Source organism: Nyctereutes procyonoides, unplaced genomic scaffold, assembly GCF_905146905.1.
Source record: "Nyctereutes procyonoides isolate TBG_1078 unplaced genomic scaffold, NYPRO_anot_genome, whole genome shotgun sequence".
Classification (NCBI taxonomy): Eukaryota; Metazoa; Chordata; class Mammalia; order Carnivora; family Canidae; genus Nyctereutes; species Nyctereutes procyonoides.
Genome location: NW_026575120.1, coordinates 15,911,274 through 15,937,798, shown reverse-complemented (window position 1 = coordinate 15,937,798; position 26,525 = coordinate 15,911,274). Strand labels below are relative to the sequence as shown.

Here is a 26,525-nt window from a genome sequence, read left to right as displayed (position 1 = left end):
GTGCTGGCTTTCCGCGGGCCAGTGGAAGCCGCTGATTCGCTCTGCAGCCCTAAGTGTGGGCCAGCGCGAGCTGAAAGCAAGCGCAGTGCTCACCCGCAGCGCCCGGTCAGCGTGCTGGACTTCTCTGAGGACTCCAGCCCACGAGCCTCAGACCGGCCCAACGGCCTTCAGCCTTGGGCAGGGCTTGCAGCGCTCTGGCTCAGCCATGTTCCTTCTCTTTGCACTGCTCTCTGAGCTTGGAAGACTGTACGCCCGCCTGGGTAAGACCACCTCAACTGGTAGCCTCAACTTCCTTTTCTTTCCACTCCAAGCAGGGCCCCCACTCTTCCAGGAGAGCAATTTCCTTTTCTCTGGGACCTCTACCAACCCCCCTCCCAGTTCTCCTGCTGGTGCACTCCTTCACATCTCACCATTCCTCAGGCCAGGGTAGGTGACTGAGGATGTTGGCCATGGCATCCTCTCTCTGAATCAAGCGTCTAGGGTTTTTAGCAGCTGCAATGCAGCCAGTCTTCCCGGGTCAACCCATCTGTAGCCAGAGGTTCTGGAGGGGTAATTACCGCCCTCAGTTTATTCCCCAGAGTTCCAAGAAAATGAGCTCTGAAGTGGTTCTGGAAATGAACAAGATGGTCCTGTAAAACTGTAATGTCTACTTTTTACTTGTTTGGATCTTAGCCGTTTTCAGCGTGCCACTGAAAATCTAGTGAAAGCTGTGCACTAAGGAGGGTGGGCACATCTATATACGTTTACTTACATTTTGAGACCACACCATGTACTCAGGATTAAGAACCCATGCTTAACTGAGATGATTGTTGAAGAAAAAAAAAATTTCCCACTGCAGATTCTGAAGGAATATTACTGCATGTCACAGTTCCATGGAAGATAAGGTCAAATGAGAGTGAAAATTCAGAGAAGCAGGTAAATGATCAAGAATATTTGTTTTATAATTTAAATTTTAAGGCTCTTTTAATTTACCTATTAGATCAGATCATACTGCTCTGTACTGCAGAGCACAGTATTTTCCCTGTGCTGTTTTGTACATTCTGATCCTTCTGTTCCCACACTTCTGTGCCCTTCTCTTCCTCTCTCTGTCCCTTCTGACATACTCGCACACAACTTCCAAGAAATACTGAACTCTTTTCAGGAATCATACTGCTAGAAAAAAAAATCAATACGAAATATGTATAACAGTGGCCCAGCCTGCAAGTTATACAAATTTGTGAATCTCCACTAAGTGGCAGAGAAATGGTCTAGAGGAAAATTTTGACCCAGAAGCATCAGACTTCATAGAAGTAATGGCCAAAGAAAGAAAGAAGAAAGGAAAAAAAAAGTCATATTTGCTTGCTTATGATGAAAAGTATTACAATAGATAAATATTAACTGTAAAAAGAAAGAATGCTTATATGCTATATTTAAAAAAGTGATTAAATTGAAGGCATCACTTTATTTTCTTGACTAAATTATGTCAAATTAGTATAGTTATAATGTTTGAGATTAAAAACAAGGTCACAGTATAGAGGTTTAGATTTCTATGTGTTTAAAAGTGCTGTAGTCAATATACGGTAACTCAGAAAATTTTTCAGGTTTAAGGAACAATTTTTGAAAAAAGTAAATTGAAAAATTAAGAATTTGTTAACTTTATTTGGACATATAGTATCAGAAGTTATTATGATTAAATTCTACTAAACAATTATAATAAAAATAAAATATGTGAAACTGTACTTGAAAATAACAATAAAATAATTTCCTTTAGAGTAGTATTTCATATGCTAATCTCATTTAATTCTCACACTGACCTTCTGAAGTAGAAAGGTGATATATATGCTGATTTTTAAAAAGAAGATTAAAAATGTTAAGGGCAGCAAACCTATAAGTTTCAGGACATGGATGACTCCAATTATGTTACAAGTAAACTGTTTTCTGTTGAATACTTTTTTTTTCTGTTGAATAATTCTTAGCATAAAAGTTTTTTTCTGATTTACTTTTGTTTGTACATTGCCATTGCATGATTATTTTTTTTAAGATTTTATTTATTTATTTTAGAGAGAGATAGAGACCATGAATAAGGGGAGGGGCAGAGGGAGAGAGAATCCTAAGCAGACTATGCAGTGAGCATGGAGGCCAACTTGGGGGTTTGATCCCAGCACTCTGAGGTCATGACCTGAGATGAAATCAAGAGTCAGACCCTTAAGCAACTGAGTCACCCAGGTACCTCTGCATGATCACTTTAAATTTCAAACTTTATTTTGAATACTTGTCACAAAGCGTATGTCAATATTGCAGGACATGAAATAGTTTTACACTATGTGTTCGGTACCTGTCTACATTTTTTTGCATTCTATATATGGAATTCCATAAGCTGTTTTTCCCTGTGATAGAATATGCTAATGTTCTCCTTTGATTTCTAATATAGACCTCCTTTATTTCTCCTATTTTCTTCTTTTAATCCCTTATCATCCTGCATCTTTTTAAAACATTATTAGACATATGAAAGATTCTTTTTCTATGGACTTTCAGTATGTTATATATACAAATATATGCATATATAATGGCATATATATATATATACACACATACACATATATGTATATCTCAAGGAATCTGTATGGGTATAGGAATGAATATATATATATATGTGTGTGTATATACACACACACATATATATATATATCTGGAATTCTGACTTTTTTTAAAAAAGATTTTATTTATCATGAGAGACACACAGAGAGAGAGGTAGAGACATAGGCAGAGGGAGAAGCAGGCTTCATGTAGGGAGCCCCATGTGGGACTCAATCCCGGGACTCCAGGACCACACCCTGAGCTAAAGGTAGACACCTTAACCACTGAGCCACCCAGGCATCCCAGGAATTCTGGCTTTTACAGAAGATTTGGGAATCTGCATTTTTATATGATGCCTTTTGATTGTTGAATGTGTGAAATATTTCACATCACTGGTCCACTACATCAATTGGAAGTACCTCTATGCCATTACACCAATTGAACAATCTCCTTGTGACTTTATTTTGTACACTTATTCATGTATCTTAATCTGCAGTAATCAGATCTTATGTAGTTGGCAAATATCTTTGTCTGTTTCAATTAGGCATATATCTCTCCATATATTTGTTTTTCTCTTACAAAATATTAGAGTAAAACATACATTATTTGTTTTTCATAAATCAGCCATTTGAAGGCATCAATTACACACCATGGAATGAAATTATTTTAAGTTGTAAAGTCTGGTAATATTAATATATTACACATTTACTATACCTATGGAATAAATAATCCAGTCAAAATATAGAACATTCCATCATCCCAAAATGAACCCTTGTGTCCAATTTCAATCAATCTCCCCTCACTTGTCCGAATCAACTATCAATCTAATCTCTGTTATTAGTTTGTTTTGTTTTATTGTTTTGGGTCTTTTTTCTCTCCAACTTTTTTTTATTAGATTCAGAGGTAGAATTTAGTGATTCATCAGTTACATATAACACCCAGTGCTCATTCCATCAGATGCCCTCCTTAATGCCCATCACCCAGTTACCCAATACCCCCATCTACTTCCCTTCTAGCAACTCTTAGTTTGCTTCCTAGAGAGTTTAGCACCTCCTTTGGTTTGCCTCAATCTCAATTTTCATCTTATTTTATTTTTCCTTTCCCTTTCCTATGTTAATATGTTTTGTTTTCTTAAATTCCAAATATGAGTGAAATCATATCGTTTTTGTCTTTCTCTGACTGACTTATGTCACTTAGCATGATACCCACTAGTTCCATCCATGTCATTGCAATTGACATTTCATTCTTTTTTGATGGCTCAGTAGTATTCCATTGTATGTGCCCTACATCTTCTTTATCCACTCATCTATTGGTGAACACTTGGGCTGCTTCTCTAGTTTAGCTATTGTGGACATTGCTGCTATTAACGTGGGGTGCATGTACCCCTTTGAATCATTGTTTGTCCTTTGGATAAATACGTGGTAGTGCAATTGCTAGGTTGTAGGGTAGCTCTATTTTTCACTTTTTGAAGAGCCTCCATACTATTTTCAAGAGTGGCTACTTTGCATTCCCACCACAGGGTGAGAAGTTTCCTGTTTCTCCACATCCTTGCCAACATGTGTTGTTTCCGGAGTTGTTAATTTTAGCCATTCTGACCAGTGTGAGGTGGTATCTCACTGTGGTTTTGACTTGTGTTTCCCTGATGCCAAGTGATGTTGAACATTTTTTCATGTGTCTGTTGGCCATTTGTATGTCCAAACTACTTTGGACAGTTTTGCCTCATATATTTTTATATAAACAGCAGCATCCAGAATGCACTCTTCTGTGTTGTACTCTGAATGTTTCTGAGTTTCATTTATGTTATATGTTTGTTAGTATTTCATACATTTTATTGCTGACTATTGTATCTTTGTGTAAAATGTTAAAATGTCCTTAGGTGCATCTATTTGGGATTCTTGTTTCTCAACGTAGGCATTTATTGCTATGAGCTTTCCTCCTACTTTTGCTATATCCAATAAGTTCTGGTATGTTGTGTTTCCCTTTTCATTTGTCTCTAGAAATTTTTTTATTTCCTCCTTAATTTCTACTTTGTCCCATTGGTTGTTTATGAAAGTATTATATAGTTTTCATATATATGTTAATTTTCCAGTTTTACTCTTATTATTTATTTCTAGTTTCATGCCATTGTAAGATACTTGGTATGATTTCAGTCTTGAATTTGCTAAGACTTGTTTTGTGGCCTAACATAGGGCCTATCCTACAGAATGTTCCATATGTCCTTAGGAAGAATATGTACTCTGATGTTGTTGGAAAAAATATTCTATATATGTCGGTTAGGTCCACTAGTCTATAATGTTGTTCAAATCTGCTGTTTTCTTATTGATTCTGTCTGGATGGCCTATCCATTATTGAGAGGGGGGTTTTAAAGTGCCCAACTATTGCCATGTCACTGTTTTTCTCCTTTTAGCTCTGTTAGTTTCTGTTTTACATATTTAGGTGCTCTGATATTGAACACAAAAATAATTATAATTATTATACCTTTTTGATGGATTTACCCTTTTATCATTAAATAATGAATTGTGTCTCTTTTCACCATTTCTAGTTTTAAGTCTATTTTGTATGATATAAGTATAGCTACAGCTGCATTTTTTGTTTTGTTTTGGTTTGGTTTTGGTGACATTTAAGCCTTTTCTCATCTATTTGTCCTCAGTTTCTGTGCATCTTTAAGGACAAAGTGAAACTTTATAAGTAGCATAGCTTTGTTCCTTGTGTATTTGGTTTGTTTGATTTATTTAGTTATTCTATGTATTTTGTTATGGCTTTTAAACTATTGTTTATTTATTTATTTGAAGGGGGGGCATGAGTGGGGAGAAGGGCAGAGGGAGAATCAAATTCTCTGAACAGGGACCCCAATGCAGGGCTTGATCCCAGGACCCCAGGATGTTGATCTGAGCCACCTAGGAGCCCCTGTTCTATGTATTTTGATAGATGAATTTAATCCATTTATGTTTAAAGTAATTATTGATAAGTAAAGACTTACTATTATAATTTTGTTTATTATTTTCTATTTGTTTTATAGATTCATTGTTTCTTATTTCTTATCTTGCTGTCTTTTCTAAGTTTTGAAGTCTTTTTGTATAAATATGCTTTTAATTCTTTATCATGTTTCTTTGTATAATTGTTACAGATTTTTTCCCTTGGAGTTAGAGGGCTAGATATAATAATCTTAAAATTATAGAACCTTATTTTAATCTATTAACAACTTAATTTCAATAGACTTCCAGAACTTTACTCTTACACTTCTCCCAATCACATTTTAATTTATTGCTGTTATAATTTACATATTTTATATTGTGTATCTAATAACAGATTATTGTCATTATAGCTATCCTCACTACATTCGTTTTACTTTCTCTCAAATAACTTTATCATTTCTTAGAAGGCAAGTATAGTGGTAATGAGTTGCTTGAGGTTTTCTGTTGTTAAGTGTTCAATAGTCTTTATTCTTCCATTTCTTTTTTTTAAAGATTTTATTTATTTTTTCATGAGAGACAGAGAGAGAGAGAGGGGCAGAGACACAGGCAGAGAGAGAAGTAGGCTCCATGCAGAGAGCCTGACGTGGGACTCGATCCCGGGACTCCAGGATCACGCCCTGGGCTGAAGGCAGACGCTTAACCACTGAGCCACCCAGGTGTCCCTATTCCTCCATTTCTGAAGTACATCTTCACTGGATCTAAAAATCTTGGTTGATTGTTTTTTACTTTCAGTATTTAGAATATATCACCCTATTCTTTTCTGGCCTGTAAAGTTTTAGAAATCTGCTGATAGTCTTATGGGGATTCCTTGATATATAATTTATCTCTCTCCTCTTGCTGCTTTAAAAAATCTTTGTTTTTTACTGCTGAAAATTTAATTATAGTGTGTCTTAGTATAGCTCTATTTGGGTTCAATCTCTTTAGAGTCCTTTGGCCTTCATGGATCTGGATGTCCATTTTTATCCCCATATTTATAGTATTCAGACACTATTGCTTTGAATATACTTTTTTCACTTTCTTTTCTATCCCTAAAGTCTTGTAATGCTACTATTGTTTCTTTTCATTATTACCTGCAAGTCTTATAGGCTTCCTTCATGCTTCTAAAATTATTTATCTTCTTGCTTCACTGACTGGACAAAGACCTCCCTGGGTTTATTGCACTTCATAAATACTGGATTGTTTACAAAGTGGAAGTTTATGCAAACCCTGTATTGAACAAGTCAGCACCATATTTCTATCAGTGGTTGCCCACTTCATGTTTCTATGTCACATTTTGGTAATTTCTTACAATATCTCACACTTTTTCATTATTATTATATTTGTTATGGTGATCTGTGATCAGTGATTTCTGATGTTATTACTGTGATTGTTTTGTGGCACTAGAAACTGCCCATGTAAGATGACAAACTTAACTGATAAATGTTGTGCATTCTGACTGCCTCACTGACCAACCATTGCCTCATCTCTCTTCCTTTTCCCAGCCTGCCTATTCCATAAGACACAACAATATTGAAATTATACCAGTTAATAACTCTACAGTAGCATATAAATGTTCAAGTGAAAGGAAGAATCACAAGCCTCCAACTTTAAATCAAAAGCTAGAAATGAAAAAAAAAAAAAAGCTAGAAATGATTAACTTAGTGAGGGAGGCATATCAAAGCCAAGACAGGCTGAAAGCTAGGCCTCTTGCATGTTTTAAGTTGTGAATAGAGAGGAAAATTCTTGAAGGCAATGAAAATTGCTACTCCATGGAACATAAATGATAAGAAAGCAAAACAGCTTTATTCCTGATATAGAGAAAGTTTTAATGGTCTAGATAGAAGATCAAACCAGCCACAACATTCCCTTAAGCCAAAGCCTAATCCAGAGCAAGGCCCTAACTCTCTTCAATTCTCTGAAGGCTGAGAGAGGTAAAGAAGCTACAGAAGTTTGAAGATAGTAGAGGTTGGTTCCTGATGTTTAAGGAAGAATTCATCTTCATATTATAAATGTGCAAAGTGAAGTAGCAAGTTATCCAGAAGATGTGACTCAGAGTAAATTCAGCTACCCTAAGCAACAGATTTTCAATATAGATGAAACAGTCTTCCTTTAGAAATCTGTGGTCAGATTAGGACACCAGTTTTGCTCAGCAGTTGGGGAAAAACACAGACTGTTCTTTTTGGTCAAGTGCTACTGCAAGCAGGACTATTTGAGGGACCATTCAGCTTGCTGTGTGCACTGGCTGGGTTCCTGAGTCAGGCAGCCTCAAGGCTGTATTCAATAATGAGCAGGGCTATGAATTGGTTTTCATGCCTCGACACATCAGGATAAACAGCTCTAAAGCCAATAAGCTCTTTAGATATTTAGTTCAAAAATATTTTCTGCCATTTCATATGATGCCTTTTAATTTTGTGGACTATTTCCTTTGCTCTGCAAATTGCTTTTTCTGTGTCTACTGAAATGATCATATGGTTTTTATCCTTACTCTTATTGATATGATGTATTATGTTGTTTGGTTTGTGAATATTGAAACTTCCAGGCAACTCAGGAATAAATTCCACTTGTGATGAGTGATTTTTCTTTTCTATTTTTTAAACTGTATTGTTGAATTCCATGCCAGTATTTTGTTGAGAATTTTTGCATCTATGTTTATCAAGGATATTGGCCTCTTTTTTAGTTGTGTCTTTATCTGGTTTTGTTATTAGGGTAATACTGGAACTCATAGAATGAATTTGGAAGCTTTCTTTCCTTTTCATTTTTTTGGAATAGTTTGAGATGAGTAAGTATTAATTAATTCTTCTTTAAATACTTTTTTATAATTCACTGTGAAGCCATCTGTTCCTGATTTCTTTGTCCTTTGGGGGTTTTCTGATTCCTGATTCAATTTTATTTCTAGTTATCAGTCTGTCCAAATTTTCTATTTCTTCTAGTTTCAGTTTTGGTAGTTTATATGTTTCTAGGAATTTATTTCTTATAGGACTGTCCAATTTGTTGCCATAAAGTTTTTCATGGCATCCTCTTATAATTGTTTGTATTTCTGTGGTGTTGGTATTTCTTCTCCCTCATATGTGATTTATTTATTCGAGTCTTTTCCATTTTACTAGTTTTTTCTTCAAAGAACCAGCTTCTGGTTTCATTGATTTGTTCTATTTTTGTTTGTTTTTTGTTTTTATATTATTTATTTATGCTCTAATATTTATTATATTCTTCCTTCTGCTGGTTTGGGGTCTTGTTTGTTGTTCTTTTTCTAGCCTTTTTAGTTGTGAGATTAGGCTGTTTTCTATCTTTGTTTTTGCTTTTTTTGGAGATTTTTCTTGCTTCTTGAGTTAGGACTATTGCTATAAATTTCTGTCTTAGACTACCTTTTCTGCATCCTAAAGGTTTGGACTGTTGTGTCTTCATTGACTTTTGTTTTCATGTATTTATTATTTATTTATTTGTTTGTTTGTTTTTAATTTTCTGATTGACCCACTCATTGTTTAGTAGCATGTTATTCACCTTCATATATTTGTGGTCTTTCCAGATTTTTTTCTTGTGATTGAATTCTAGTTTGGTAGGATTGTGATCAGAAAAGATGCATGATCTGACTTGGATCTTCTTGAATTTGTTGACGCTTATTTTGTGGGCTAAAATACAATCTACTCTGAATAATGTTCCTTGTGCAGTCGAAAAGAATGTATATTCTGCTATTTTAGGATGGAATTTTCTTAATATGCCTTTTAGATCCATTTGTTTTGGTATGTCATTCAAAGCTATTGTTTCCTTGTTAATTTTCTGTTTAGATTGTCTGTCCATTGATGTAAGTAGGATGTTGAAGTCCCCTACCCTTATTATGTTATAAATTAGTTCCTTTGTGTTTGTTATTAACATTTTTACATATTTTAGGGTGTTCCTGTGTTGGGCACATAAATATTTCCAATTATTATATCTTCTTGTTGGATTGGCTTCTTTATTATTATAAATAATTATCTTCTTACAGTCTGTGTTTCTCTTGTTACAGTCTTTGTTTTAGTCTACTTTTTCTGGGGCATCTAGGTGGCTCAGTTGGTTAAGCATCTGCCTTCAGCTCAGGTCATCATCCCAGGGTCCTGCGATTGAGCCCTGCATCAGGATCCCTGCTCAGCAGGGAGTCTGCTTTTCCCTCTAATCCTCTCCCCACTACTCATATTCTTTCTTTTGCTCTTTCTTTCTCTCTTCTCTCTCTCACACACACACTCTCTCAAATAAAGAAAATATTTTTAAAAATAAAGTTACTTTTTCTGATATAAGTATTGCTACTCCAGCTTTCTTTTGACATTCATTTGCATGATAGCTGTTTCTCCATCCTCTCATTTTCAACCTGCAGATGAGTTTAGGTCTCTTGTAGGTAGCTTTTTTATTCATTCTGTCACATTCTCTTTTAATTGGAGTGTTTAGTCCATTAACGTCTATAGTAATTATTGATAGGTATGTATGTATTGTCATTTTAGTATTTGTTGTATGGTTGCTTTTGAAGGTTTTGTCTGATCCTTTCTTGTTTTTCTCTTTGTCTTGGTTTGCTGATATTTTTTAGTGATTTGTTTGGATCTCTTATTCTTTGTTTATTTATGAGTGGCTTCTAATATATCATTACCATTAAGTTTGCATATAACCTCTTCTGCATATGGCAGTCTATATTAAGGTCATGGTTGTTTAAGTTTGAACTCACTCTACTCCATCCTCTCTACAGTAAGTATATGCTATTATATTAATATCCTTTTATTTTGTGAGCTCCTCAACTGTTTTACATAAATATTAATTTTTATTGCTTTTGAGTTTTCTACCTTTATACTATCACTTTTGGTCTCTCTTTTCCATTCAAAGAGTCCCCTTTAATATTTTTTTTGCAGAATTGGTTTCGTGGTCATGGACTCCTTTAGTTTTTGTTTGTCTGGGAAACTCTTTATTTCTCCTTCTATATTATGTTATATCATTGCTGGATAGAGTATTCTTGACTGCAGATTTTTCCCATTCAGCACTTGAATATATTATGCCACTTTCTTTGGGCCTGCAAGGTTTCTGCTGAAAAATATCTTGCTAGCTTATAGATATTCCCTTATAAATTACTATCTTCTTTTGTCTTGCTGCTTTTAAGATCTTTTCACTATATTTTACCAATTTAATTAGAGTATGTCTTGATGTGTCTGCTTTTGTTGATTTTATTGGGAATTCTTTGTTCCTTCTGGATTTCTGGATTTCTGTTTCCTTCCCAGATTAGAGAATTTTTCAGCTATTATTTCTTCAGATAAATTATGTGTTCCTCTTTTTCTCTTCTTCTTCTGGAAGTCCTGTACTCTGAATGATATTACATTTGATGGAATCACTGAATTTCTAAAGTCCATTCTTTTTTGCATAATTATTTTTCTCTCTTTTGTTCAGCTTGATTACTTTCCATTAGTCTGTCTTCTAGGTCATTAATTTGTTCTTCTGCTTCTTCCAGCCTGCTGTTCATTCCATCAAGCATATTTCTCATTTCATTCATTGAGTATTGTCTTCTCTGTTTCTGAAAAATGCCATTGGAATTTTGGTAGGATTACATTGAATCTGTAGATCATTTTAAGAAGTATGGGCAATTTCACAATATTAATTCTCCTAATCCATAATCCCAGGATAACTATTTACTGGTGTCTTTCATTTTTTACATGAATATTTTAGAATTTTCAACGTATATATTTTTTACCTCCTTAGTTGAATTTTTCTTAATTATTTTATTCTTGGGCAGCCCCGGTGGTGCAGCGGTTTGGCACCACCTGCAGACTGGGGTGTGGTCCTGGGGACTCAGGATCGAGTCCCACATCAGGCTCCCTGCACGGAGCCTGCTTCTCCCTCTGCCCGTGTCCCTGCCTCTCTCACTCTGTGTCTATGAATAAATAAATAAAATCTTTAAAAAAATATTTTATTCTTTTTGGTGTTATTGTCAATGGGATTGTTTTCTTAATTTTCCTTCTGTTAGTTCATTGTTAGTATATAGAAACAACTGATTTTGGGGGGATGTTGGTTTTGTAGCCTACAACTTTACTGATTTCCTTTATTAGTTATGGCAGCTTTTTGGTGTAATCTTTGGGATTTTCTATATATTAGATCATATCATCTACAAACAGCTGATTTTACATCTTCCACTGCTTTGTTCTTTGTTCTTCATGCTCCCAGGGAACTTGTGGATTCCAAGCCCTGTTAGCTTCCATAGCTGGGTGGCAGCTGTGGGAGATGGAACTTTAGATGTGTGGACAAACACCTTTCAAGGAGAATATGGAGATTTAGTTTTATAGTTGGATGATGAGCCAAGGGGAGAAAGCACAAGAAATTTCATCATGTTGGGTACAAAATTAGTACCTCAAGGTACATATTTAGTACCTGACAGCTGCCAGATACTAATTATGTACATTGTCAGCTCCCAAATGCAGGCTAAGTAGACATCAACCCCCAGGCAGCAGCTGAGGATGTATGCAGGGACAATTTCAAATCTTTGCATTGTTTCCTGTTCCTTCTGCTCTCAGTCCAGGAAATAGCTGTGGGAAGTGTTCACCCTTCTATATAATTTTTTTTCCAATTTACCATGAGTCTGTGATATTTGTGAATGCTGAGCCCTGTAAGGTCCCAGAGCTAGGTGATTTGAGAACTAGGCACTAAGGTGGCAGCTACAAAAGTTGAAGTTCTAGATGTATGGATGAACTCCTGCTAGGAAGAAGCTAGAAGCTTAGTTTTATTGTTTGATTAGTCCAGGAGGGATAAGGAAGGGGAAGTACTCATTGACTTTTTCAAGCTACTGGGAGGATCCCATTCTGCACCTACATAGAGTCTGATTAGAAGCTGGATCCTCAAACTGCAAATGGGAAAATAAGCAGTCATATTTTTTTCCAGGATGAAACTAGGATTTGGTTGCTCTTGCATGATCCCTCTGTAATGAGCCCAAGGAGATAGTCATGAGAAGTTCTTATGTACCTTTTTAAAATAAATACTTGTTTAATTTGGATCTGGGGGATCATGAATGCCAAGCCTTCTTGCCACTCTGAACTAGGTGATGTGGAAGTCAGCCCCTTGGGTGGTTGCCTTAGAAGTTTGGGTGCTAGATGTGTGGTTCAAATTCTTTGGTCCTGAGGAATAAACTGAGATCTGTGGACCCTCTCTTGATTCCAGGGCATTGTGCCATGGGTGCATTTTATGGTATTATTAAACTTTCCTTCCTGTTTCAATATTTTCCCTCAGTCACCCAGTGTTTAGGGTCACTCAACTAATTTATGCATTTCTTCCAGAGGGAATTGATCCATGTGAAACTACGTATTCAGTGGATCCATGGTGGGAAAGGAGAATATAAGGAGTCTTTTATCCTGCCATCTTGCTGATTTCAAGCCTCCACATATATTTATTTTTAATTGGGTTAAATAACGTTGCTAATTTTATTTCGTAGAATGCTTAATTTTTTTCTATAAAATGTGTTATACTTATTTCTGGTAGGCAGTTAAGTTATCAAGCATATTGACAGGCTGGCTTTTGATATTTTGGAGGTTGAATGTTTAGAGTAACACTTACTCTAAGGCCAGTTTCTTCTTATCACTAAAATTTTATCCTTCTGTGGTCTCCACTGAATGCCGTGAGCATTCAGTGATATCTGTCTCCTCTAGTTGATCAGACCTTGGATATTTCTCAGAACTTTGTGAACTGTGAGAGTTATTCCTCAGCTCCCTAATAGTTCCTTGTAATTGTGTTGGACAGATCCTGTTTTGACCAAGTGATTCCCACCTTCTTGTATTTGTGTCATTGAAAAAGCTCCACCCGTGAGTGTGGAAAGGACCTGTGACCTTCTTGTAATCAATAAAATATGTCCATGTTGATGGATATAACTCTGTTGATTACATTGTGTTATAGGACAGAAGGTAGATTTCACTCCTATTATGTTATATTACATAAAAATTTATTTTGTCAACAGATACTCTCTCACTCTCCTAATGATGTTGTAAAAGCGACTTGCCATATTTTGTACTGTCCATGGAGACAGCCATGGGACAGTTAACTCTAAGTGGCCTCTCATAAATGAAAAGAGCCTCTTGCCAATAGCAAAAACCTAAATCTCTTAGTTCTATGGCTATAAGGAAATGAATTTCACCAACAAACTTATTGAATTGAAAGCAGAAATTGATTCTTCTTCAGGTGAGAGTACAAACCAGCTGACATGTTGAAAACCCAGTTATTATATTGATGGACTCCTGACCCATAGAAACTACAAGATAATAAATGTTATGTTTTAAACTACAGTTTGTGATAACTGTAGTTCCCATCTCAATTTTCTGCCTTCTCTCAATGATCATAATCTTGTACTACCTATTGCTTAAAGTATCAGAGCATTTGTTTTACTTATCATGCCTAGATTTCTTATTTCTTGCAGCTGAAGAGCACATTCAGACCCAGTCTTTCTAGTATGGCAGGGATGGAATTGATGTCATTGATAATCACTGCTTCCTGCAAGCTGTACTTCCTTTATAGTTTACTTCTCTTCCTGCTGAAGTTCATCCTTCCATGAATCATTCATGGCATATCTATAAGTGGTAAACTCAACTGCATTACTACTTGAATGAAAGTACTTTAGTTTGGCTGATCATTTACCATTTTAGAATTCTTTTCTGTCACTTTGGTGTGTGTTTGCAGGTTACTCATGAACCACAGTGAGAAATCTGGCTCCCACTCTCCATCATCCATTTATTACTGTTTTTAAATTCCAGTAGAGTTGTGCAGTTGTTTTCAGAATTTTTAACCCATTTCTCTGTGAGTGAGCAGCACATATGGCCTCAAGATTCCAGGGAAGGAAGGAGCCACCTACTTTGTGACAGGATTCCTTTCCCTACATCAAATCTATGAGCTGGAGACCATCATTTCCAACTAGAATAGTACTATGTAGACTTCATTTGTCTTTAGTCCTATAGTTCTCTCCTTATTTCATTTAGGTCAGAATATTTTGTCTCTTATCTCTTCAGATGTTATATCATGCATTTGTAATAAAGTTAGATGCTTTTGTCATAGTTTGCCCTTCACCATGGGATCCCCTGACCTTCTAAATTATTTTTTTTAATTTGCATACATTAAAGTTCACTGTTCTGTATATGTTTATGGGTTTTGCCAAAGGTTTAGTTTCATGTATCCAGTAATATGAAGTTTTACAAAATAGTTTGATTTCCCTTAAATATCCCCTGTGCTTCAGTTGTATTACTGTTTCTAAAACCAGCCCCTTACAAATGATCTGTTCTTTAGTCTCTAGAATGGTATCTTTTCTAGAATGTCATATAGTTGAAATTATACAGAATATCCCCTTTTCAGAGTGGCTTCTTTCATTTAGCAATATACATTTAAAATTTATCTGTATTGGTTTATTGTTTTAAAATTCATGCTTTTCATTGCTAGTAGTATTCTATTGTATAGATGTATCTTAGTTTATCTGGTTCCCTATGATAGGACATTTTGCTTATTTTCAGGTTGTGGCAATTATGAATAAAGCTGTTAGTAACATTCATATGCAGGTTTTTGTAGACATAAGTTTTCAAATCAACTGAATGAATACCTAGGATAATAATTGCTAAATTGTATATTAAGATTATGTTTAGTTTTATAACATTTCCAGATTATCTTCCAAGGTCATTGTGTTTTGCATTTCCACCAGCAGTGATTAGGAGTTCCACATCCTCACCAGTATCTGGTATTGCAAGGTTCTGGGTTTAGCCTTTCCAATTTTTGTGTAGTAGTATCTCATTGATTATTTGTATTTCCCTAGTAAGAGTAATGTTGAACATATTCCCATATTCTTATTTTCCATCTGTATATCTTCTTCAGTAAGATATCTGTTCAGATCTTTTACTCCCTTTTTAATTGGATTGTTTGTTTCCTTACTGTTGCATTTTACATGTTCTTTGTATATTCTGCACACATTTTTTTCTTATTAGGTAAGTGATTTACAGTTTTTTTCCCAGTCTATAGCGTGTTTTTTTGGTCTTAATAATGCTAACAAAATATTTTAAATTAAATAAATCCAACTTATTATTATTTTTCTTTTATGGATTATGATTTTTCTATCATATCTAAAAACTTACCAACACTAAGTACACCTAGGTTTCCTCTAATGATTTATTAGAGAAATATTTTAAGAAGTCTATACTTTTAAAGTTAATATTTGTGTAAGGTATGAGGTTTGGGTTGAGTTTCATCATTTTGCTATAGACATCCAGTTTTCACAGCACCACCAAAGCACCTTTGCACCTTAAAAACATCAGTTGATTATATTTTGGAGGGCTCTGTTTCTAAGCCCTCATTTTCTCTTTGGCCAATACTATGCTGTCTTGTTTATGATAGGTTTATGGAAAATCTTGAAAGTGGGCAATGTGATGGCTTCAACTTTGTTCTTCCTTAGTATTTTGATGACTGACTATACAAGGTCCTTCACTTTTTGTTAGTTTTTTTGTAATTAATTTCCTACAGTACCCATAGTGAGTAAATGAAATAAACATACCTAAATCTTCATTTTTCAGGAATTTTGAAATAATATTTCTTAACTCTTGCTTCTTTGCTGTATTATTTTTGTGTACATAAATTCTTATTAGCTAATGTTGGAAGTTTTGGAAAGAGCTTCTCTCTTTCTTATTTATTCTTGCAAATATTCCACTTTATAAAATTACTTTGTATTTAATCTCAGGAACTTTCTTACCTTTTGTGTTCAGCCTCATCGATTCATATTTCAGATATATCCCATCTCCTACTCATGATGATAATAATCTACTTAAAAATCAACAATTATATTTTAATTTGTGTGATCTATAATTGGATCATTTTCATAATTATCTTTTATTCCTTCAATAAGAACTCTCTGCTCTTCTTCACATTTTAGCAGTGTAATATAGTCACATGGTTTCTCTGTCAAGTTCTAATATTCATTAAATGTTATCTTAGGAGAGTTAATTCCCTTTCCTCAAGATGAAAATTATTATTATTGTGAGGATATTTTTTTAAAAAACATGTAAAGTGTTTAAGACTGTGTGATAGGCATATGACAAATGTTCACTAAGTGTTAACATTTTTAGAATAGTATTCCATTACATTTAATCTCTAATTCTGAGGTGTAATACATACTGTTTCTTCTGTAAGGATCTTAAAGGTACTTATTTTTTCAGGTCCTGTATTACATACTTTATGCTTTTCTGGGGAGTAATTTATTTCATTTGTTGAATTTGATACCTTTCCTTTTTGATGTAGATATTCCTCAGAAGTTAAATTGTTTTTCTATTGTGTACTTGCTATTGTAGTTGAGATTCTATTAGACTTTGCCTCTGTTTTGAATTTGGTCTGAGATAATGCATTGGTTCTGCTCTAGTACATTACAACAGTTTAGAGGAATGACAGTGATAAGATTTGCCTCAGTTCTGGATTATTAGTCATATGGTCTTCTGAGTCTATGTGATTTTATATTTCCTAGATGTTTTCATTCATAAGCATCACTGGCCTCTCTCAAGCTCAGAGACTCCATTCCAGCTTAAAATTAGAGATCTTTCTTGCAATTGATTTGTTTTGGAAAGAAATTGTGCATTTGCTAGAATAGATGTCTGTCTGCCTTTATGGAGATAGTACACTGACTGTGTAAACACACACTAAGTCCTCTCCTGTTCCGGAATGCCACCACATGAGAATAATGAGCACAGTTACAACTCAGTTCTCTTATTAGAGCTCCTATTCCTGGAGCTGCAGCATTCCCTACTAACATGTTTCTTGGGTCTTTTTCCCTCAGTTTTATATGTTGAGAATTGCTAAGTGGCTCTAAGTATATATAGTAGTGTGTGTATGTATGTTTTATATATATACATATATAATGTAAATTTCTTATTTCATTATAATTGGTGTGGGATGTAAGCCTGCAGCCATGCCTTTCATTTTGACTAGTAAAGTTTATATTTTCCTAAATAGAGACAATTATAATGTTAAATTATATTTTTCAAAATGTAGTTGCATTTTTTCTTTTCAAAAAAAGCCCTATGCATTAAACACTGTAATCCTAAATGTACTAGAATAATAGATTCTTAATATTTAGAAAAATACATTCTGAAGAATACACTAATATTCTAAAGAGATTGTGTCATTTTTTAAATTGAGGTAAAAGTGACACACATTATATAAGTTTCAGGTATATAATATTATAATTCAACATCTGTATGCACTACAAAGTGATCATCATTTAAAGTCTAGTTACCACCCATAAACATACAAATTATCTCCTTTATCTACTTTACCCACTCCTGATCCTCTTTACACTCTGGTAACCACCAACTGTTCTCTTTATCTATGAGTTTTGGGTTTTTTTTGTGTTCATTTGTTTTGTTCTTTTTAGGTACCACGTATAAATGAAATCATACACTGTCTTTCTCTGTCTGACTTATTGCATTTAGCATTAAACCTTCAAGGCTCATTCATGCTGTCATAAATGACAAGGTTTCATTCTTTTTGTGGCTGAGTAATATTCCATGGGGTGCATCTGTATGTATATATATATGCACATATATATGTGTATATATATATATATACACACATATATATTACATAATCTTTACTTATTCATCTATTGAGAATATTTAGGTTGTTTCCATTTCTAGGCTATTGTAAATTTTGCTGCAGTGAACATAGAAGTACATATATCTTTTTGAATAAGTATTTGTTTTTGATAAGTATTATCTATGGATAAATAACCAGCAGTGGAACAGCAAGATCATATGGTAATTTTGTTCCTTTTTTTTTTTTGAGGAATCTCCGTACTATTTTCCATAGTGACTGCATCAATTTACATTTCCACCAATAGTGTACAAGTGTTCCCTCTTCTCCATGTCCTTTCCAACACTTGCTATTTCTTGTCTTTTTTATAATGGTCATTCTAATTGGTGTGAGATAATCTCTCATTGTGGTTTTGATTTGCATTTCCCTGATATTTAGTAGTGTTGAATATCTTCATATGTCCCTGTTGGCCATCTGTATGCCTTCTTTGGAAAATAGTCTATTCAGATCCTCTGCCAATTTTTTTTTTAAATCAGATTTTGTTGTTGGTGCTGAGTTGTATAAGCTCTTTTGTGTATCTTGTATAGTAACCTTTATCAGATGTATGACTTGCAAATATCTTCTCCCATTTAGTAGACTGACTTTTCATTTTAATGATGATTTCCTTTGCTGTGCAAAAGCTTTTTAGTTTCATATAATCCCATTTGTTTATGTTTGCCTTTTTTTCAAAGCCTTTGGAATCTGATCCAAAAAAGCATTGCTAAGACCAATATCAAGGAACTTACTGCCTATGTTTTCTTCAAGGGCTTTTATGGTTTCAGGTCTTTCAGGTCTTTCATCCATGGTGTATTTATGGTGTTAAGATAGTGGTCTAGCTTAATTCTGTTGCATATAAATAACCAGTTTTTTCCCCAACACTATTTATTGAAAAGAAAGTCCTTTGTTCATAGTGTTCTTGGATCTTTTGTCATAAACTGTCCATATGTATGTCACTTATTTCTGAGCTCTCTGTTCTCTTCCATTGATCCATGTCCATTTTTTGTGCCAGTGCCATATTGTTTTGATTGCTATAGCTTTAAAATAGGTTTGAAATTAAAGAGAGTAATATATTTAAGCTTTGTTCTTCTTTCTCTAGATTGCTTTGGCTGTTAGAGATCCTTTGTGGTTTCATACAAATGTTAGAATCATTTGTTGTTTTTCTGTGAAATATGCTGTTAAAATTTTGATAAAGATTGCATTGAATCTATAGATTGCTTTGGGTGGTAGGGACTTTTTTGACATGAAAATTTATTACTGTCATGTTTTCACCATCAAAACTTATGATCTTGGTTTTTCTTTCTTGCCTTTGTATAAGACCAAAAGAGAGACACTGCCTACTTTGACAGCATTAAAGCAAACACCAGGAATGTCACTGGCAGCATGACCTTTGCAACAAAATCTAGAAACCAGAATTTCATCATTTTCTTTTTTTTTTTTTTTTATAAATTAATTTTTATTGGTGTTCAATTTACCAACATACAGAATAACACCCAGTGCTCATCCCGTCAAGTGTCCCCCTCCGTGCCCGTCACCCATTCACCCCCACCCCCCGCCCTCCTCCCCTTCCACCACCCCTAGTTCATTTCCCAGAGTTAGAAGTCTTTATGTTCTGTGTCCCTTTCTGATATCTCCCACACATTTCTTCTCCCTTCCCTTATATTCCCCTTCACTATTATTCATATTCCCCAAATGAGTGAGAACATACACTGTTTGTCCTTCTCCGATTGACTTACTTCACTCAGCATAATACCCTCCAGTTCCATCCACGTTGAAGCAAATGGTGGGTATTTGTTGTTTCTAATGGCTGAGTAATATTCCATTGTATACATAAACCACATCTTCTTTATCCATTCATCTTTCGATGGGCACCGAGGCTCCTTCCACAGTTTGGCTATTGTGGACATGGCTGCTAGAAACATCGGGGTGCAGGTGCCCCGGCGTTTCATTGCATCTGAATCTTCGGGGTAAATCCCTAACAGTGCAATTGCTGGGTCGTAGGGCAGGTCTATTTTTAATTCTTTGAGGAACCTCCACACAGTTTTCCAGAGTGGCTGCACCAGTTCACATTCCCACCAACAGTGTAAGAGGGTTCCGTTTTCTCCGCATCCTCTCCAACATTTGTTGTTTCCTGCCTTATTAATTTTCCCCATTCTCACTGGGGTGAGGTGGTATCTCATTGTGGAATTTCATCATTTTCAAACAACAATCATTGGGTACAAAAGCTGTTATTTTTTGGGGGGGGACATTCTTGATCAGCTAACACCCTGACACATTTCCTGATGAAAGAATTTAGCTGTTTGGCTTCAACCTCTACTTTTTCCAGTACAATTCCCTTTGCATGGAAGAACCTCCAAAAAGATTGCCCTTCAGGTCTGTGCACAAATGGGCTTTCTTGTATTTTTTATCAGGCCACTTCTGATCTCTCAGTGACTACTGGCAGCGGAAAAACTGGGACACTTGCTCATCCTGCTAGCACGATGGTCTTGTAGGGACTTTTTAACAATATTAATTATTCCAGTCCACAAACACAGAATACCTTTTCACTCATTTGTCCCTTCTTAAATTTATTTTATCAATATATTATAGTTCTTTGTACAGACATCTTACCTCCTTGGTAAAATTTGTTTCTAGATATTTTACTCTTTTTGATGTAAACGTTATTTTTTTAATTTATTTTTCTGGTAATTCATTATTAGTATTTAGAAATTTAACGAATTTTGCAAACTAATTTTATATTCTGCAGCTTTACTTAAGTTATTCATCCTAATTGTGGGGTTTTTGTTTTTTTCGTGGTGGTATCTTTTTATATATCATATGCCACCTGCAAAGGGTAACAGTTTTATTTCTTCTTTTCTATTTTGGATGCCTTTTATTTCTTTTTATTGACTAATTGTTGTGGCTAGGACTTCCAATACAATGCAGAATAAAAGTGGGGAGAGTGGTTTCTTGTCTTGTTCCTGAACTTCAAAAAAAAAAAGCTTTCAGTTTTCCTTATTGAAGTATTAGCTGTGGGTTAGTCATATATGGCCTTTATTATGGTGAGGTACATTTCTTCTATCAGCACTTTTCTGAGAGTTTTTATGATTGGAGTTGAATTTTATTGAATACTTTTTCTGCATCTATGGAAAACATATGAATACTTTTTCTGCATCATATGATTTTTATCCTTCATTTTGTTGAAGTGTATCACCTTATTGATTGCAAATGTTGAGGCATTCTTGTATTACTGGAATAAATCTGACTTGATTTTGTTGTATAATCATTTTGATGTATTGTTGGATTTGATTTGGTAATAATTTTTGAGGATTTTTGCATCTGTGTTGACCAAACATATTGGCCCATAATTTAATTTTTCACATTGTCCTTGTTTGTTTTTGGTATTATACTAATGCTGGCCTCAAAAAATGTATTTGGAAATGTTTTCACGCATGTTTTTTTTCAAGTTTTTTTTTCTTTTGAATGTATTCACAGTGATCCATATGATCATGCATTTTTGTTTGTTGGGAGGTTTTTGATTGTCAATTCATCTCCTTACTAGTAATCAGATTTTCTGTTTCTTCATGATTCAATTTTAAAAAATTGTATGTTCCAAGAATTTATACATTTTTGTAGGTTATCGAATTTGTTGGTGTGTTCATAATAGTCTCTTATGATCTTTTAGATTTCTGTGCTGTCAATGTTAACTTCTGTTCCATTTCTGATTTTATTAGTGTGTTCTTTTTATTGTTTTTTGTTTACTTGGTTTGGTTTTGACTTTTTGTTGTTATTTAGTTAAAGGTTTGTCAACTTTGTCTTATATTTTCAAAGAGCTAGTTTACTTTCATTGATCTTTTCTATTTTTTGTCTGTTTTCACCTATTTCTTCTCTGATGTTTATTATTTTCTTTATTCTATTGACCTAGAGATTTGTTTGTTTTCTAGCTCCTTAGGTAAAGAGTTAGATTTATAAAGTAGAATTGTGTTGCTATGATCTCTTTTAGACCACTTTTGCTGTATCCCAAGGATTTTGAAATGTTGTATCTCTATATTCATTTATCTCTAGGTATTTTTTCTTTGACTTCTTTGTTGATTCATTGAGTGCTCACTAACATGTTAAATCTCTACCTATTTGTGTTTTTTCCAGTTTTCTTCTTGAACTTGATTTCTGCTTCTATTCCATTGTGTTTGGAGAAGATACTTGATATGATTTCAGTATTCTTGATTTTTGAGTCTTGTTTTATGGTCTAACATGTGACCTGTCCTGAAGAATGTTTTATGTGCATCTGAGAAGAATGCATATTCTATTGCTTTTGGATGGAATACTCTTTGTAGAACTATTAAGTCCATCTGGTTTGATGTTTTTTAAGACCAGTATTTCCTTATTGATTTTCTGTCTGTTTGATCTATCCATTGAGATAAGTTGGGGTTAAAGCCCCTACTCTTTTACACACACACACACACACACACACACACACACACATATGTATATATATATTTTTTTGAGAGACAGAGGGCACAGGTATAGGGAGAGGGGCAGAGGAAGATAGTGAGAGAATTTCAAGCAGGCTCCCCACTGAATGGTTAATCTCATAACCCTGAGATCATGACTTGAGCTGAAACTGAGTCCAATGCTCAACTGACTGAGCCACCCAGGTGCCCCAGTATAACTTTTAATTTCTCTGTTTATATACATTGATATTTGCTTTATGTATCTCGGTGTTCCTATTTTGGGTGCATATGTATTTTTTGCATATGTATTTATAAATGTTATTTCTTATTTAACTGATCCATTATGTATCATTATGTAATATCTGTCTTTTATCATTATGTGATATCTTTCTTTATTATACAGTCTTTGTTTTATTTTTTAAAAGATTTTATTTATTCCATAGGCAGAGGGAGAAGCAGGCTCCCTGTAGGGAGCCCAATACAGGACTCAGTCTTAGGACCCCAGGATCACAACTTGAGCCAAAGGCAGATGGTCAACCATTGAGCCACCCAGGTGTCCTCAGTCTTTGTCTTAAAGTCGATTTTGTTGGTTATGAATATAGCTATGCCAGCTTTTTTGTTTGTTTTCATTATGTGGAATATCCTTTTCCATTCCTGCACTCTTCAGCTCATGTGTGTCCTTTCCTCTGAAATTAGTTTCATGTGGGTAGAACACAGAACACAGTCCTATTTTTTTTAATTCATTCAACCACTTATTTCTTTTGGTTATAGAGTTCACTTACCTCTACAGTAACTATTGATAGGCATGTAGTTATTACCATTTTACTAATTGTTTTTCAGCTTTTTTTTTTTTTTGTTCCTCTCTGTTCCTTTCTTCTTGTCTTTCTCTCTTCCCTTGTGGTTTGATGTCTTTTGTTAGTGCTATGTTTAGGTTCCTTTCTCATTTTTCTTTTGTGTATTTACTTTTTGTATGTATTTGTGATTATTTTACCGTTTACATCTAGCTTTTTTATGTTATATATTTTGAGTTGACAGCAACTTGAACTTGAACACATTCCAAAATTTCACATTTTTCTCTTCCTCTCATGTTTTATATTCTTATATCACATTTTGCATCTTTTATTTTATATACCCTCTACCTATTCCTTGTGGTTTTAGCTAATTATATTGTCTTTGTCTTTTAATCTTTATACTTGCTTAATAAGTAATTGATCCACTACCTTTACTGTGCACTTACCTTTTCCGGTTAGCCTTTTTACTTTTATATATTTTCCTGTTATTAATTGGTATCATTTCTTTTCAGTTTACAGTTTAGAGAAGTCTTTTTTTTTAAGATTTTATTTATTTATTCATGAGAATACACAGAGAGGAGAGAGAGGCAGAGACACAGGCAGAGGGAGAAGCAGGCTCCATGCAGGAAGTCCGATGTGGGACTAGATCCCAAGTCTCCAGGATCAGGCCCTGGGCTGAAGGCCGCGCTAAACTGCTGAGCCACCTGGCCTGCCCTAGAGAAGTCTTTTTAACAGTACTTTTAAAGCCAGATTGGTGATAAAAAATAGGTTTTGCTTAACTGGAAAACAATCTCTTATTCAATTCAGAATAATAGCCTTGCTGGGTAGAGACTTTTTGGTTAGAAGTTTTTCCATTCAGCACTTTGAATATATCATGTCACTCTCTTCTGGCTTGCATTGTTTCTGCTGAAAAATCTAGTCATAGACTTATGAGATTTCCTTGCAGGTATTAAGTTGTGCTTCTTTTGCTGCTTTTATGAATCTATCTTTAATTTGACTATTTTCAGTGTAATATATCTTGGTGTAGATCTGTTTGGGTTTATTTTATTTGAGACTGTCTAGGCTTCCTGGATCTGGATATCTGTTTCCTTCTTCATATTAGGGAATTTTTCAGTCATTATTTTTTTCAAATAAGTTTTCTGGCTTTTCTCTATCTCTCTGCTCTTTCTGGGATCACTATAATCTAAGTACTATTCCATTTGATGTTGTACCAATGGTGTCTTACTTATCTTCATTTTTAATTCTTTTTCCATCACCACCATCCCCCCACTTCCCAGTCTGGGTGATTATCACCCTGCTGGAGTGTTTTTTGTTTTTGTTTTTTTTCTTGGCAAAATAGTGTCTTTACCTCTCCTATCTCTCCAATGCCGTCCTTTTTGTCTTTGTTCATCCAGTTTTCCAGTTTTGTTCAGAGTAAATTACTCCATATGTAGTTGTATATTGGTTGTACCCATGGGAGAGAGAGTGAGTTCAGGATCTTCTTAGCTTGTTATCTTGAACACCGCCCCTGCTCCACCCTGCAGAGTGAGTCTTGAGAAAAAGTACTGTTTCATTTTATATATTTCTGATTTACTAAGTCATTTTTATTTATTTGCTTATTTCAGGTGATTTATATCATTACAATTGATGAAAAACCATACACTCTGCATCTCAGAAAACAGTAAGATATAATTTTCCATTAAAGCTTAGATTTCATTTTTTAAATATTTTGGTATACAATTTAATTTAAGAATGCAATATAATGTAGACTGTTCAATCTGCTGTTTTTCAGTTAGGATTAATTAAGTCCTGAATAATAGATGAGTAGAATGTTGAATAATAGAAAGTTGGATTTTAATTTTCTAGTTTGTAATTTTCACATTAAGAAATAAGCTACTTATTTGTACATCTTCAACTTATAAAGCCATTGAACTCAAGAACTGCAAATTATATGTTAAGTATGTCTGACATAAAATCAAACAATTATACATCAAGTGGTTATTGGCAGGAAATTCAACTAACGACATACATTTTATGAATGTATTAATTACATATGTATTTATTTTAACAACTTTATTGGGTACATTCTTATGTCATAAAACTAATTCAGGTGTATAATTCAATAATTTTTAGTAACTGAATGCAGAATTGCAACCATTAACCATAAATCAGTTATAGAATATTTCATATCCTATATGAGATCCTCATGCCATTTCACATTTAATCCCTGTTTCCTCTCACCAGTCCAGGCAATAGTCAATCTACTTTCTGTATCCTATTTTACATTTTCTCAACATTTCATCTAAGTAGAATCAAACAGCTTCTTCTCTGTCTGCATCTTTGAAAATATATATTTGTAACAACTGGATTTTGTCTGTCTTACATCTCTGTAGATGAACAAGGCTGAAGAAAACTCATCAGTTAATTTATGACTGTTCTCACCTAACTCATGACCATTAAACATACGTTGGCCTTTCTTTCCTAAAGATTTTAAAAATTTATTTATTTGAGAGAGAGAGAGAGAGAGAGAGAGAGAGAAGAGAGATAGGGCGAGCATAGAGAGAGAAGCAGACTCCTTGCTGACCAGGGAGCCCAATGCATTCCCAGGATCCATTCTTGATCCCAGGATTCTGAGATCATGAAGTCAGATGCTTAATTGACTGAGCTACCAAAGTATCCCCATATGTGGATCTTTAATGTCTAAAAAATGTTCTTTGAGAAGACCATTTTAATTGTTTCTTGATAAGAAACAGCTTCATGTTTTTGAATGCCAGTTACTTTTTAGTCTTCATTTTTCTTGACTAAGTGGCAATATTTTGTATAGCTGATCAGTATCTCCTCCAAAAATGCTTTATTCATTTGGCTTCTAGAACACCACAGACTTTTGGCTTAATTATTACCATTGTGTTTATTCTTTCAGTTTGTTATTTGTTTCATCTTATTTGTTTTTTAAAATTCTTCCTCAACTCTCCAATCTTAGAGTACTCTAAGGTGCTTTTCTTGAATCTTGTTTTTTCCTAGCTATATTCAATCACCTGGTTATTTGACCCTCTCTTGTAGCTTTAAATACCATTTATGTACTGATTTCTCCCGAGTTATATCTCTACTTTATTCCTCTCCAGTGAACACCATATTCATTTATCTGACTACTTATTTGAAAATCAAGTGTTTGCTAGAATTCTCATACTTCTATCCAAAATGTACTTCTGATCCTTTTCCAAAACTTATTATTTCTCAGTCATCTC

The 26,525-nt window shown here is 34.4% G+C and overlaps 1 protein-coding gene across 1 annotated transcript in view; it reads left to right on the top strand.

Annotated features, from left to right (window-relative positions):
- The first annotated feature begins 205 nt into the window (after positions 1-205).
- LOC129516129 (disintegrin and metalloproteinase domain-containing protein 18-like) overlaps positions 206-26,525 on the top strand; it is a 164,913-nt gene continuing 138,593 nt past the window's right edge. Inside the window, exons 1-3 of the mRNA XM_055335467.1 lie at positions 206-260; positions 839-915; positions 24,906-24,961. Coding sequence (XP_055191442.1) covers positions 206-260; positions 839-915; positions 24,906-24,961 — 188 coding nt within the window. The remainder of the gene's footprint in view (positions 261-838; positions 916-24,905; positions 24,962-26,525) is intronic.